This window comes from Strongylocentrotus purpuratus, unplaced genomic scaffold (genome assembly GCF_000002235.5).
Source record: "Strongylocentrotus purpuratus isolate Spur 01 unplaced genomic scaffold, Spur_5.0 spur5_scaffold_5, whole genome shotgun sequence".
Classification (NCBI taxonomy): Eukaryota; Metazoa; Echinodermata; class Echinoidea; order Camarodonta; family Strongylocentrotidae; genus Strongylocentrotus; species Strongylocentrotus purpuratus.
The window spans coordinates 13,576,284-13,592,531 of record NW_022145611.1 but is presented as its reverse complement, the minus strand read 5'-3'; the positions used below and the strand labels follow the sequence as shown (position 1 = coordinate 13,592,531).

The 16,248-nt window shown below is 36.9% G+C and overlaps 1 protein-coding gene across 1 annotated transcript in view; it reads left to right on the top strand.

Moving 5' to 3' along the window:
• LOC763563 overlaps nt 1-16,248 on the top strand; it is a 58,105-nt gene that overhangs the window by 23,577 nt on the left and 18,280 nt on the right. The window contains exon 10 of the mRNA XM_030999061.1: nt 6,360-6,525. Within this exon, the coding sequence (XP_030854921.1) occupies nt 6,360-6,525 (166 nt within the window). The remainder of the gene's footprint in view (nt 1-6,359; nt 6,526-16,248) is intronic.

Sequence of the window (16,248 nt, the reverse complement as noted above, 5' to 3'; positions counted from 1 at the left end):
GTGTATAGACAAATGGGCAGTATATGTACCATACCAATCCACTATGTTGCTTTGATTTCAGTCCTAGATATCCATCAGTTTTTTTGTAGCTTTTATTACACATATTTATGTCGGTTTTCAGAATGTATGTTGCTTCTCAGGCTGGTTTTACAAAAGCAGCTGCTATCCTTACTTATTTATCAAGATCATTCATAACTTTGCAAACAAGGAAACATGGAATTGGATCCATGTCTCCTCATTTTGGTGAGCGGTGTTTGTAACTTCTCTAAGCAGGAAGGGGCACATGACCCCAACCCCCCCCCTCCCTCCCTGCAGGTGGGAGAAAAGGATTTATTTGCCTCACTTCTTAGGAAGGAGACTGTAACTTCTCTAAGCAGGAAGGGGCACATGACCCCAACCCCCCTCCCTCCCTGCAGGTGGGAGAAAAGGATTTATTTGCCTCACTTCTTAGGAAGGAGACTGTAACTTCTCTAAGCAGGAAGGGGCACATGACCCCAACCCCCCCCCCCCTCCCTCCCTGCAGGTGGGAGAAAAGGATTTATTTGCCTCACTTCTTAGGAAGGAGACTGTAACTTCTCTAAGCAGGAAGGGGCACATGACCCCAACCCCCCTCCCTCCTTGCAGGTGGGAGAAAAGGATTTATTTGCCTCACTTCTTAGGAAGGAGACTTGTTTCTCTGAGGAGATGAGAGAGGATGGTAGGGTTTAGGATATTCATATCCTTAATACTTTTTTGTTTGTAGTGCAGGTGCAGCCTGGGGCAGGTATACTGTTGAGGAGGAAAGGGCACATAAATCCCCTTTAAATATATTTATTTTACCAAAAAATGGGGAGTTATTGAAGCCCATTTCCCCCTCGTTTTAGGATGGAGACTTGTTTCTTTAAGGAGATAAGAGCAGGGTAGGGTTTGAGAAGGATGTGAATATTCTACCCTTCTGTGTTGTGCAGGTGCTTTATAGATTAAGTACAAGTACATGTACAAATGAGCAGGAAGGGGGCACATAAACCCCTTTAGGAATGAGAGAGGGTTTTTTTTTAAAGCCCATTTTCTCCCTCTTAGGAACGAGTCCTGTTTCTCTATAGGAGATGATAGTGGGCAGAGAAAGCTGTGCACATTCTACCTTTTTTGTAATTGCACAGGTGCAGCAAGGAGCAGGTTATATGAAAACAACATTCTGCTAAAGGCTGGGGAAAGTTGCGTTTTATTCCCTAACAAACATTAGATACGGAAAGGTCCTACTTGATGTATCTTAAATTAACCTCTCGCAAAGTGATGAAGGTGCTCTAGTCTTATTTTTGTTTCCCTTCTTTGTTCATTAAGAAATACAGCGTTAGACAATCCACTAACTAATCGCATAATATTCATCACCCATATAATATGTATACTATTGGATTCTCATAAGGCAAAAATCAGTCTCCTGAAGGAAAAATAGTGTGAGGTTAATTTTTGTTGTTGTTTTTATAGACTTTTACTTTAGAGTCCTGTGTTATGATACAAGTCAACACATCATTGAAAAAGACCTGCGTTAGTGCAGTCATGTTTAAAAATAACATGGTTAAATGACGGAGGGCAAGGTGATATGCACTGTTAGTTATTACAACCTCCCTCTGGAAGTATTTGAGTTCATTAATGGGATGGAAATGGGCAATGTCAATGTCAATAAATGGCTGGAATCATGCTGGCCTTTCTTGAGAGTGCGTCCATACGCCTTTTTACCCTTCGATCAATCAGGACATTTTCTGATTTAATCTAGACTATAATGCTTTGTAAGAGATTTGAAAAGAAAAACTCTATTGTTAGACATTCTCTCATTGTAAGAAAATCTTCTCATTCAAAAGACAAATATCTTCACTTATGTTTCATGATTATCTAATCAAGTAAACACTGAGTTTAAAACCTAACACTTCTGGAATTCGCCTTTGAACCATTTCAAGTTTCTGGTTAAATTACCAGAAGAAAGGCATTTTGCGATGATAAATCTTTTATTCTTGTGATAATTTTCACTTTTAAAAATATGTACCTTTGCTTTTTTCAGAACAGGGCCTTGTTTCATAAAACTTGATATCAAGAACAAGATATAAGCTACCAAAATAGTGGCATTTGAATGGCTGAGAGCAGAACTGTTGAAGCAATTTATCATTTGTTATTTATAACAAGTTTCATGAAACAGGGCCCAGAAGTCTCTCAGTTTTCTCAATCCTCAATTTGATTGATTTTAAGTGAGACTAAACAAATCGGGTGGAAAGAAAACCTGGCATGAACGCAACGGCACCCATAGCCATCCATGTCAACTCTGGATATGCCTGCATGCAAACAAACAGGCAGTGGCGTCTTAGTGAGAATCGGATATTTATTTTGCCAGTCAGGGGGTAGAGTGGATATCCTATGAAGTATTAACATCCTGATAGCGGTTCAGAGCCAAAAAAGAAACTGTGCCTTGACATCAACGACGAGACGAGACGAGGAAGAAAACTGCACCAGCTGGAAGGATGCAAATGTTAAGCTAAATGGCGTTGTATCCAGTTTATGTTTGGAGTAATAACATTGAAAGTAATAGCAGTCAGATTGTTGTCCTATGTGCATTTATAGTTTCGGGTTGTAGAGGGCTTGAACCTAGACATCACAAAGCAAAAGTGTCAAATCCAAATAAAACAAACACTCCCCAAAAGAAAATAAATAAATAATAAAATGAATGAGTGAGTGAATGAGTGAACAAGGTTTATGTCTTTTTCCCTCTTTTGTCTAGCGAAGTACTCAAAACGATTTGTTTGAAACCATTATTGTTTTGACTATCTTTTTTGTACTTCCTATTTTATATGCAATGATGCTAATTCATTTCATTCTTGAAGCAGGTAAATTACTGGAAGTGAATGAGTTGACAGGAGACTATTGTAGGGTAGGGTAGAATAGATGGAGCGTGGACGAATAGAGGAAAGAAAACAAGAACAAAAAATCTCATATATATCTATATATAAAAAGATTTCAAGGTCAAGGAAAAGAATACATTCTATGTATTTTCTCTATTTCATGTACACTGTTTATATGTTAAATTTTACAATGGGAATCCATAGTGGTATGCAGTACCTTGAGTTAATTCTCTTTCGCAATTAGCGAGCAAACTGCTTGTCTTGTTAGTAATCTTGATATCACGATGTCATAATCATGTCTTGAATGTGACTGTGATGTCATAAATGTCATAATCATGAGCTAGGCAAATTCAATAACACAGTGTTTTCCATATTCACTTACCTCCGTTCATCTTAATCTTTGCCAAATGCACTTACTCATACAATAAAGCAGATGATTCTGTCCAAAAGGCAAACACTTTTTTTGTCATGATCAAACTGCATTGTTTGTAAATATAAATATACTTGCCCAATATAGGTACAGTTTAAGCAGAACAAGGCTGTGGAAGTGCTTGATAGAATCATAAAAACTCACTATTATGATTTGACAACATTTCTTGCATGTTGAGAAAGTGTACTTGGAGTCATTTTGCAAGTCTTTCTACCCTGACAATCCCTAGCCTGCCTATATTAGAGTGGAATTAAATGACATAAAATAGAAATAGATATACAGAAACTTATGATTATTTAATAGCTCTAGAAAGATTATGAAAGAAAGCTGTGTTGTATTTTGATTTGTTCTTATTCTTATTCTTCAAATGCTGTGATAAATAGCCAAAAAATATTGCTGCAAGAAATCTCGCTTTGACAAAACAAAAAAAATCCGGATAGAGCTAACTAGAACTGAAACATCATAGGAAAGGTAGAAAGAAAGAACTTTCCAATGCAGTAGATACAAGCTAGACCCTGAGCCTAGCTGCAAACCTAGAGAAGACCTAGCTAGCTCCCGCATGCTGGGAGGGGATATCCTTGCCCCATTGGCAGGAGGATATCGAAATGATGATTCCATGCCGACAGAAACGTTAGGAAATGACAAATATCTCCTGTTTTGTGATGCGCAGATCCGAGACTACTCCTCTGTCAGGCTCTGGGCTTCCTGCTTGCCTTGCCTGCATGGCTGCTGTGACTGTATGTCCAGAAGATTCGTGTTCTCATTGCCTGTTGGTTTGCTCCAACGTCTTCAATTTGTTTCATTCTTTCATCTTGTTTTTGCATTTGGTTGGTTTATATGACTACTGTTATACACTACTGTTATGTGTATGTGGCTTTGATGTACATGTATGTCATTTTCTATCTCCGAAACAACTAAGTTATGAGCCTTTGAAAGTTGGGAAAATTTTTTTGGGGGGGTGTAAATGTCAGTGAGAATATTCCCATTCAATGACTCAAATATTTCTGCAGCCAAAAGATTTAAACAAATTTTCTTGTGTACTTCGACCTATTCTGTTTGTCTCTTTCTGTCTTATTGTTTCTCACTCTCTTTTCTGTTTGTCTTCCTCTCTCTCTCTCTCTTTCTCTCTTCATTATGCATTTCTTTGAGGAAGAAAAAACAAATTAATTGGCAGTAGATACTTCCCTGAATGTGGTCTTAGCCTCAAAAAGACTTTCCCTATTTTTATGTGAATGCATACAAAACCCCACAATGTTGCCGTAATGGACTTTGTAATTATAGGCTACTGATAAGTTAGTTGTACTTCAAATTCTAAGAGCATTTCTTGTCTTATAGCATATAGAGCACACGTTTGTCTGTTAATGAAGAAAAGTATACAGGATCAGCATGATTTTGTAGATGACAACGATGGTCTGGTCAATGCTTTCATTTTATATAACTTCAGTTCATTCACATCTTCATGAAAAAAGAGGAAAAGTAGAGGCCCATGTAGGTATTAAATGAGTTTGAAAGGTACTGGTATGTCAAAAATCAGAGTGCATTTCCCCCAAATGCATTAGTATGGATATTTGTATGAAAACTAGTAAGTGTTTTCATTATATGATATTTGTGTCAAGTTTTGTAGTTATTCATCATATTGTGACCAAGATCTTGAGGGGCGTAATCCTTTTAAAGGCTATTACTTTTCTCCACTATTTATTTAATTTTGAAGTACAGAGTTTGTAACCTTCTGCAACCACCCGTTTTGATTATATTAATTTTTCACCAAGAAACTGTAAATTTTTTTCCTTGAAGGCTGATGATATACTCCCACTTGAATGTATTATGCTAAATGGAGCTACATCCTCTTCTAAATAGCATGCACTCAAGGATGTAGGGATGTATTTAATAGACATCTCTCTCTCTCTTTCCCCCTCCCTCCCACTCTCTCTCTCTCTCTCGCTTTCTGGGCCTTTAATTTCTCCCCCTGAGGCCCTCACGAATGAACTACATCCTGCGGATATAGTATGGACGGAAGAGAAGCAATGGAAAAGGGGGAAAATGATGCAGTTTGAAATATGCCTGAAGTCTTTACTGCTCATTAATTGACTACTGTATTTTAGTTTTTGTTTTTGTTATTATTATGCATTTTAGAGGGGGGGGGGGTCTAATTGTGAAAATAAAGGTGAAATTCAGGGCTTGTGTGCCAGTAAATCTTAGAATGTAATTTTTTTTATTTTGAAAAATATTTTGGGAGCTACTTGAAGGTTGATGAAAATAAGGAAACCATAAAAGTATGTTTTAGGAGACATTTTTTAATGAATTTGTATCTATATGAGCATTAATTCCCTTGTTTATTGCTTTGTTCAGTTTTGAAAGAAATCCGTGTTTTTTTCTATTAAGTTATCTTTTTAGAAATGTCATTCCCCCCCCCCCCCCCATACCCCAATAGATATGGCTATAACAAAATCACATTATACATTAATAGAAGTTATTTGTAACAACAATTTTTAAGAATTAACATTTTCATGTACCCAGAGATTCATTCTTCTAAATTGTTTTTAAACCTGTCTATCAAATTCAGTAAAATAAATAACAAATTAATTCTCAAGTCAGTACTACATAATAAGTTTGCAATAAACTTGTTACAATATGGGATTATAAGAAGTGCAAGTTTTAGTAAAATTGTTGTCATGTACATGTACATTCCCAAGAATAATGAAAATATCAACATAATCAGCACTTGAAATATAATTTTCTTTGATATTTAGTGTATTCTAAGGTTTAACTTGGTTTTAAACTTCATATCATACTCAAATCTTTGTTTTAGTCTGTAACATATTAGGGAAAATATATACACTTTGGACTTGCCCGCAAACTTACCAAATTTTCAGGGTCGAAAACAAAATTCATTTAATATGGGGAGCCAAACGTTTTTATTCAGAATTATGAAGTTGTTGCCTTCATAGCGAGTCTACCCAAATATTATTTCACTTAGCTTGAATTCTCAACAGAATTCTTTTATTCTTGACATTGTTTTCCATCCAATTACCCCCCTTCATTTCCCTTAATCACAAAAATACCTCAGCGTGTACGGGCCGGGAAGTTTCCCATTAGCTCATCCTGCTTGGAGCCCGATGGAGACTCAGCTTAATCTAAAGCATCTTGTGAAGTGGGAAGACTTGGGCTTAGCCCTGGCCGGCGGAGAGTTGGAGGCGGGGCCTGGCTCCCTGAACCTGCCAATCAGAGGTAAGTAGACTAATTCAAATGTTGCCAGAGTGGCTCTCCAGAATGTCAATGGCGTTTCCCCAATTTGCTTTCCCTTCCTACAGGATGGAGTGTCCCTCGATGTCGTCCAAGATGTTTGGTTAAAACCGCTTCATATTTCTCTAATTACAAGTGGATACTGGACAAATAAGAGGCAAGGCCGTCGGAATTACAGAGTGACTTACTACATTATGTACTGTCTGTAATGATCATAGGTTGAGAATTTGAGATGTCCAAGAATGGACTTGGATGAAGTTCACTTCATCATTTCTTTTGGAAATTTTCCCTTTCATTTCATGAAAGATTTCTTAAGTTATCCCATATTGTATAATTTGTATGTGATTTGGTTTAGATAGATTTTTTTAGAATTCATTTACATTATTGGTAATTCTCACAAAACCAAAATGCTTAACTTTTGTTGAATTCTTGATTTTTATGAATCTGTTCAAATGAAAATCAGATGCAAGAATCTTGAGTGTGAAGGAAACAAATTTTAAAAGTTGTTACCACCCAAGGTATAACGATATGATTTAAAGAAAGTAAAAAGATTTATTTGTTTGTCTTGAAAAGTGGCCTTTGATGATCTTTTTAGTTTAAATTTGCCTTTTGGCCATCTGCTGACATAATGAGACTCAGAGTCATCCACATAGATTATAGCAAGGTAAAGAAGAAGAAGAGGAAAGTAGGACGAATTGAGCATAAAGTCAGACCATCTGGTTTGAATAATATCAACAGGATAGAGAGCTCAGTCTGCCGAGAGGTGAACAGGAAAACAGAGTGAGAATCGGTTTTATTACACATAAACTTGGGAGATGGGTGGATGGAAAGAGACAGAGACAGACAGACAGATCAAGATTAAGAGGGAGCAAGAGAGAGAGAGAGAGAGAGAGAGAGAGAGAGAGGTGGGGATAGTGAGTAGAAGAGCATTCATGGTAATGACAGCAGAAATATGCTACAGTATATTGCATATAAACTTCAGAGAGATTGAAGGGGGAGAAGGAAAGAGAGAGAGGGGGGAGACAAAGAGAAAGATTAGGTAAAGGATATGGACTTAGGGAGTGGTGAGAGGATGGTTCATGTTAAGAATAAAGTACTCAATGCATCCTTGCAAGTCAAACTAAAGAGAATATTAAGAGAGGTGACTGATGAGATGCATGAGATACAAGGTCTTTGACTTAATTGGAAATGACAAAAGAGTTATGATTGACTCAAGGATGAAAATTGCATATTTAGTATATTGATATTGTAGAGCTGAAAAGTGAAATATAACATATACAGATGTAATGAGGAATCAGCATGAGAAAAATAAAGTGATAAAAGAGGGAAGTAATGGAAAGAAAAAATAGTGATTCAAAGTTGTTGACATAAGAATGACATTAAAAAGTCTGAAATCATCATGTTTATTAAAAGATTGAGAGAAAAGAAAGGAGAAATAGAAAGAGACAGAATGAGATATGAAGCAATGAGAAAATATATATGATAGATGGAAACAGAGAGAGTGGATGAGAGAGAGAGGGAGGTAAGAGCAAGAGGGCAGAGGGGGAAGCAGACAGGGAGAGAGAGGTAGAAAGATAAATAAGAGAGGGAGAGAATGGCAAGCGGAATAAAGAGGAGAGAGAGAGAGAAAGGCAAGAAGTCTATGGAGAGATGTTGGTCGACAGGGGAGAGGGAGAGGGGACAGGGAGTGAAAGGAAGAGGATATCCATCCATAAAAGCAGAATGTCCCTCTTGATTCCCCATGGTGCACCACGTTTCATCCGCTAACAGCATATGAATCACGGCTCAGCGTCCCTCAACTAACCCAAACATGAAGGAGAAAACAAAGGAGGGTGGGGATTTCTAGAGGTGATACTAGCACTAGAAGTTTGGGTGCTCACATCAATTCAAGATTAATCAAATCGAAAGAGCCCTGAAATTGCGCTATTTCATTTCCAACCAGCATGACTAGTTCTGTTTTTCCATGGGTAATGAGCAGGAGCATCAACTTTCCGAATGAGTGCATGTAGTAGTTAACATGTACTGGCTGTAACGTTAGACACATCTTTAAAAAGAGGAGATATTTGAGCTTCATGATGCTTTTTGTTCCTCTTTTAAATAAATGAGAGATTTTGTTGAAAGCGAGGTTTTCATTTGGTGTACTATGATTCAACCGCTAAAAGCGTATGAATCACTGCTCAGCATCCCTCTACAAAACTAATATGAAGGAGAAAATTTAGAAGGGTGCGGATTTCTAGAGGTGATACAGATTTTATTGCTGACATCAAGAGTTTTTTTTCTTGTTTTGGTATCTTATAAGAATGAAATGAAACCAGCAATTTATTTAAAGATAATCATTGTAAAAGTTTTATAGTTATGACATGTTGGAACTTCTTCCTCGGTTTGGGGGTGTTCACTCCTGAGTCTTATTAGAATGAGTAGAACTTCTCTTTCGAAAGTGTACATCATTACAATTAAAATGCAGTTTTTAAGAATACTAAATTAAATACTTAATACAGAGTGATACTGAAGGTTGAATATGAAAAGTCATCTTTGATATGGCATAATTAGCATTGCATAATTTGTTGAGGGGTCGTATTAATTGATTTGCACAATTTTTGTTGTGGATGCTTAATTACTCTATTCTTAATTTTGAGTTACCGGTAATTGTTTCTAGTTAAATATTTAGACTTAATTACCATATACTGAAAAAAATGAGATTGTGCTTAAAAAGCTGAACTATCTTATTAAAGTGAGGATTATTTAGGATGATAGTTTGGTTGAACTCTCACTTCTTTTTTTATTGGTTGACAAATTATGTCCCCTTTTCTTTCCCCATCTATTTTTCATTCCACCTCATTTTTAGTGTAAACGCCATTTATAAACAAAGGCCAAAAATAGGGATATACAAGTGTTTTAATTTCACTTCCTCATCACTTCCTTTTTACCTTTCCCTTTTGATCGCATTTGCTTTTAATCCTCTAAAATTATAGTAAGTGACATGATACGATATCTGCTTTTTTGCAAAGCCTACCACATGATGTTACCAAAGATCTTAAATTTCAAAACTTAAGTTGAAGTGTAGTAAGTTTGTCTTTGCTTAATTTTCAATACCTGCCATAATGCTCTCTTTATCCCTTGCAGTTTGGGTCTGATCAGTTTCATTCCATGATTTTATATTACTAAATAGAAACTATTTAGAAAATAATGTAACCTGTTTTTGTAAAAAAAAAATTGAAAACAAAGGCACCCTTGTAAGTTACACAACAGTGCCTCATGACTTTAATATATAATGTAAAATTTGTGAAGGTCATGAAGGGAGAAAGTGTATCCATATGACCTGCTATGACACATTTCAAAGTCATTTACACTGACATTGCTGTGGGTAGATGGGACTAAGCGTACTGTCAAGGGCACATAATGCATACCCCATAGGTATTTCCATCAGCATTCACCGTGGTAAGGGCCTCTGACTATATAATGTAAAAGGGAAAATGTTGTGAGCAATGACTTTGGAGACTGAATGTGCCAGAAATCATCAATTTCTGTTAAGTTCTTGATGATGTCATCAAATTGCTCATGAGCTACTCACCTCAAATACCTCCAATGTATTTTCCCTAAGGTAGCATTACGCACCTTGTTGTGTTAGGGGTGCTGACGGGTGCATGAAGCCTATAGCTAGCTATGTGATATTCTTCAAAAAGTAACCTTGTTCGCAGTGACCTACATTTAAAAAACAACAGAAAATTGGCACTTCTTTGCTTTGTGTTGCCAATTTTGTTTTCATCACATTTATGGAAAAACATGGGCATTATGAATAATTGCTTGTAGGTGTACAAGATGGGACTAAGGTTCGATATGTCAATGTCATCCAAAGTTTGGAACAGTTTACCTGTTGATCAAGTTGATTCAGGATATACCCAAGTGAACCGTAAATCCTTTTCTGATATAATTTCTTGTCCCAGTGTCTTAAATCTGCACTTCTTATAAAGTAGTTCCAGTTTTCAGGCTTAAGAGATATTAAGATGTAGGTTATTGATTACTGGAAGATATTTCGTTCCTTTTAGAGTGCTAGCTGATTATACCAATACAGTGTTCATGATCATGCGTATATCACTACATGTAATCTGAATCAGTATACCAACAAGTATGTTTTAAAATCATTGGTGTAGGGAATAGATGTTGACACTCTTGAAACTTAGAAAATTTCAAATCTTACGTACATGTACTTCCAACAGGAGGGGTCAATAGCAGGTGAAACACTTCTGAAAAAATTGATGAAATAGTTCATGAAACCTTATCAAAATCATGCTGTATAAAGGACATAAACCTTTTAAAATATTCTAAAACTTTGTACAAAGCCAAGGCTATGAAAAAGCAGTATGTAGGTGAGTGATTGACACCCTCCTGTCTGTTTGGCGCAGTGTTGGGGTTGTGCCAGCTCCTCATGATTCCTCAGCGGGGTAGGGGGAGGGGGGCTCACGTCACAGGTAACAGGACCTTGGCACATCAGTCTGGACTATAGGTCTACCTTGAGTGCTGTAGCCAAACCGCAAGGTTCATTCCTAGTAGTGGTTGCTTCTGGAATTCACCAAGCAAATTGGGCGATGACGGTGGTGGTGATGTAATTTACCTCATTGGTAATCCGCCTAAGGATTGACCCATCCTAACCCTTTAAAAGGAATGTTATTTTAGGAATCCCGTCTTTTCATCATTCTTTTTGAAGAATGTGCTTCATAATCATATACTTAGAAAGTTCATAAGATTTCCTGTTGTGCATCTGAATTTGTACAATTCATTTGTTCGGTTTTTTTTTTCTGTTAGATTGTGATGCACCAAATAACAATACACCAAGTACACAAAGTTAAAGAGATTCAGTAGGTCTTCTTTTGTCTTGATCTTAATCAGCAAATAAGTTGCAGTCATGTGTGATTATGTCATATCTATCTTTAGAAGAAATGAACCCCTATTTTGTCATGGCACATGTTCTTCATTTCAAATTTCATTAGCCATTTGCATTTAGTTTTCTAGAAACTAAGCCTTTCCAGAATTAATTCACGAAGGAAGTAGTACAACGTTGCAAAACATCCGGAGCATGCTTACGAAATGAAGCACATTACACAATCGTGAGGCAATACCTGGAAATTTGATTTGAACAAACAAGTAAAGGCCCAGGAGACAATTTGACTTGTACAATTTCTTGATAAATGATTGATAATTAAGACATGTCTGGGAGGGATCTTGAAAGTAATTTGACAACACCGCAAACCGTCTTGCAGCTATGGTGTCGGTTATTACAAACCAATCGTGACTGATTGCATAATGAAGAAGTGGCTATGGCCCATCCGGCGTGGCTCCCTCAATTGTTTGATTGATGTCTGGAGAGGAGGAATTAAGAAATAGATGATCATACAATTTGGTACTTCTGTTTGGTTGGTCCCAAGTTTCTTGGGCAAGGGACAGAAGGAGCCACAGAACTTGTAATCTACAGTTAGTTGGAGGGATACAGTATGCAAGTATCCTTTCCTTATGAATACATTTCATATCATAACTGGAGATCTTATCAGTGTTGTGGTCCAAGGTTGAAAAGAAACCTCCATTTTTGAAAACCAAATCCTTCGACTCATTGACATTCATATTTAAAGTTGTAGATTTCTAACAGTTTTGTCCATTCCTAGTAGCTACATATACATGTTGGAACGTTTTATGTGACATGAACAGTTATACATTTTTTTGCTCATGGAAATATGCAAGTCATGTATATTTTGCCAGTATAGCTCTTATTTTTGTTGATATAAACTGCACATGATTTTATGATACGCTTTATATATACAAAATACAGCAATTTAACTTGGAAGGCATTCAGCCATCTTAAATAATTTGCTGATTCAAGATCATAAATGTTACAAAAAATGCAAATCATGGCTGCATGGTGATTACGCCAATATTCACCAGATGATTCGAAAAAAACATCCACAAGAATGTGGCTGCTGTTGCCCGGCAACCCACCACTGAATTTCAGACGAGGTGGAAGATAAGAAATAGAAATGGAGAGGAGAGGGGGGATAGAGAGACAGAGTCAAAGAGAGATGAGAAGTGAGAAGAGGACTTATGAGAGATAAAATACAGAAACCTTAGGCAAGAGAGAGACAGAGAGAGAGAGACGAAGAGAAACAAATACACTAGTGAAGGAGAAGAAGACAGAGATGTTGGAATAAGAAAGAAGTGTTAATGTTTAATTTGTTTATGATTATAGATGATGAGAGAGAAATATTAAGGGAGAGAGAGAGAGAGAGAGAGAGAGAAGGGGTGTGGGAGATGTAAGGCGTAAGGATATAAAAAAAGATATGGAAAAAGATGGAGGGGTTAGGAAGAGGAACAGACTATGAGGGGGAAAGGAATAGAAGAAGATTAAGAAAAGAAATAGAAAGAGAGAGAGAGAGTGGGAGAGACTTGGCAGAGAGGGAGAGGAAATGAGGAAAGGGAACTCAAAACATTGTAGAGATAGAAAGAGATTTAGAGGAAAGGAAAATAGGACAGGGAAGAAATATAAAAGACAAACCATAACCACAAAAAGAAAGAAAGAAGTAAAAAGAGAGACAGACAGAGACAGAGAGGTGGAGACAGAGGTAGGGAGAGTGAGAGAGAAAGTGGGAGTACAAGAAGTAGCAGAAGGAAGAGAATTGGGAGTCAAGCCCGACCCCTTGCTTCCAGATGTCGGTGTTAATGTGTTTTGATGGACTCTTTTGCAGCAAACAGAATGTTGTATACGATGATTCAACACCTCACCAGTGATCAGTGCCAGACATGTTTACAGGGAGGAAAGTAAAAGTCATGGCCATCGTAGCCTAGCAATCCAAACTAAAAAAGAAAGTAAGAAAGTAAAAGGATATATGGAAGGGAAAATTTGGCTCGTGCTTGTATTCTGATTTTTTTTTTTTTTTGCAGTTCATAAATGTGTCATCTATTTGGAGCCAAAAAGTCATTTAAAACTCATATACCAGTACCTTAACACAGAGTTAAGAACCTTCTGACTTTGAACAGATGTTATCTTCTGTTTGGAGCCAGAAAGTTATCAACTCATATTTACCTAACTCAGAGTTTATGCCCTTCAGATTTGGAATAGACAATTTGTGTTTGTATGTTCTCCTCTGAGAGATGCATGTTTCATTTGTCAAAGCTTACATTCACTTGTTTTCAATGCCATGTACATAATGTTTTCAATTATACTTGACTTCATTGTACCTGAGAAGAATGGTTAAAGATAAACTTGAGTTCTGGTTAAAAAAAGAAAATGTATTCTCACAGAATCAAACGATACTTACACTGAATGTTCAAGATCACAAATAAATGTCATTTGCCAAACAATGTTGGTAGAAAATGTATACTGGCTGAGTAATGAGCATAGAAAGACAAGGAAATCAAGGTAGTACTAGCCCTGACACCATGTGTGTTGTCCCATATATAGCTTTCTGTGTACAGTGCTTGCTACTTTACCAATGCTTGGTCAAATTTATTATGATTTTGATGACTCCAGAACCTTGCAGTGCACACCAATACTTACAAGCTACATGATCAACTGTTTCTGATCCTTTCCACACCTTTTCTTTCACAATGTAAACGCATTACCAGTACTAAAGTTTATCTTTAAGTAACAAGTGGAAAGGGAAGTTATAAAAGCACTTTTTCATAGAATGATTTGCAAATTTAGAGAACTGAAGGGAAAAAAAGGAGAAGAATCTTTAGAAAAATTGATGAGGGAGGGGAAGAAACAAAAGTAGAGACATGATAGAGATTCATAGGGCCAGAAGATGAAGAGAAAATGCTTACATGTAGGTACACCAAGATTTGGGATGTGGTTGCATCTAAACAGGAGTGGTTAGAAAATGTGATTTTTAAGGTATTGAAACTTTGAAATCATGCAGTTTATGTTCTGAATCCCCAAACAATTGTTCATGTAAAGAATGACAGATTTATTTTAAACTTTTGTTGGGATATATCTCTAAATCTTTAATTTTGTATTATTGAGGAAAAAAATAACTTTTAACAACTTTAAATCTGACAAGACCCATTACTGTTTTGGTATTGAAAGCCCTTATACCTGAAGTACTAGAACAGGCCATGTATTAATTTAGCTTTATTGTTGATTTCAAAATATACAAAATGTAATGATTAAAATATAAGAAATACATGTACATGCTTAATATGGGAAAAGACTGCAAATTCATTGATATTTGAGAAATATGTTATAGTGCCAAAAGAAGATAACTAATCAATCATTCTGAAGTCCTATTAAAATCAGAATGCAAGAACTTTTGAGTATAATTTTGATATGCAAAAACCAGTTGTGGTTTGCTGTAGATGTGCTAAAAAGAGAGAAACTTTCACGTATTCAGTTACAGTTACGTCAATTTATTGATTGACCTGGCAGTGTTTCAAGGGTCGTTGACCTCATTCTGTTAATCATCTTGAGCATGCAGCAGTGCATTGACTTGAAGATGTTTGGAAACAGAGGAAGTGTCTTTCTTGACTAGGGGAAGAGCAACAAACCTCCAGGTTATTAATTAGTTGGACAGCATTGGCTCCCCATCAAAACCACAAGAGTTTAACAGTATTGCCTAGTTTCCTTGCCTTGAAAAGTGCGACCATGTGGCTTGGGTGTTCCCCCCAGGAGAGAGAGGGAGAGCGCTTCCGATTATCTTCACAGCTAATATTGCCAGAGAGCGAATCTCTCTTAATTTGTTTGAGCAAATGTTGAGATTGGCATTGGATGCAGATCAAGCTTTAGCCCACCAGAGGTCACTGCTGGTCCCTCCCTCGCAAGCCAACGTGGCCCGATGTGTGCGTAACCGTGTGGTTTTAATAGTAATCCGTCAGTAGCAAGTTCTTGGTAGCAGCCCCTCAATAAAGCTCTCGATCGGTAGAGAGTTAGCGGAAGCTTCCTATCTAGGTCAGAAGCTTGGGTAATCGGGGATCGGCCATTAACGTTCATTATCTGCGCAATGACTTCTGATGGAGCATTCCAACAGTTGGACGACTCCTTAGAAAAGAGACAGAAAAGGATGATTGAGAGGGAAAAAGATCTTGCTGTTACAAACGAGATATAGAGAGTGAGAGAGAGAGAGAGTGAGAGTGAGAGTGAGAGAGAGTAATTTGTTAATGAAAGTTTCCCCTGTGATGAGAACCCCCTCGTGAGCTGAGTGACAGCTGATGCACGTCTTGGCCAGGATAGTTCCACCGACCAGTCTGGTCTGTAAAGCAAGACTTTCTTTGCCAAGTGTGTGACCTCTATTAAACTAGACATTACTTGGTAGCACTATTTTAGGCTACCGTATTGTCTTCTGGAGGATTAAGTGGCCATTGCCATGCATCTGTGTTACTAAATCCTTGCTGTACGCTTGGCTGCTATATTAAAATCTATTTCAAGTTCAAGTTCAATTTTATTGATCATGCATAATTACAAGGCATAAAATTCGTTTTCCTGCTGTTTCTTCAATTTATATAACATCAATTAACATCCATGTACTATCAATTTAATTGACTCTATTTTATGTGCCATGATGGTTTTCATTACTTTCAGAGATGTAGAATAAAATTAATTTTAGGCCACTCAATTTTTGTTTTAATTGTCTTTATATAGCTCTTTGTACCTTTAATTTAGGTTTATGTTATTGTTCGCTGTGACTTAAATTAAAAGGAGCTGATGAAGTCTATACAATACAATATTCA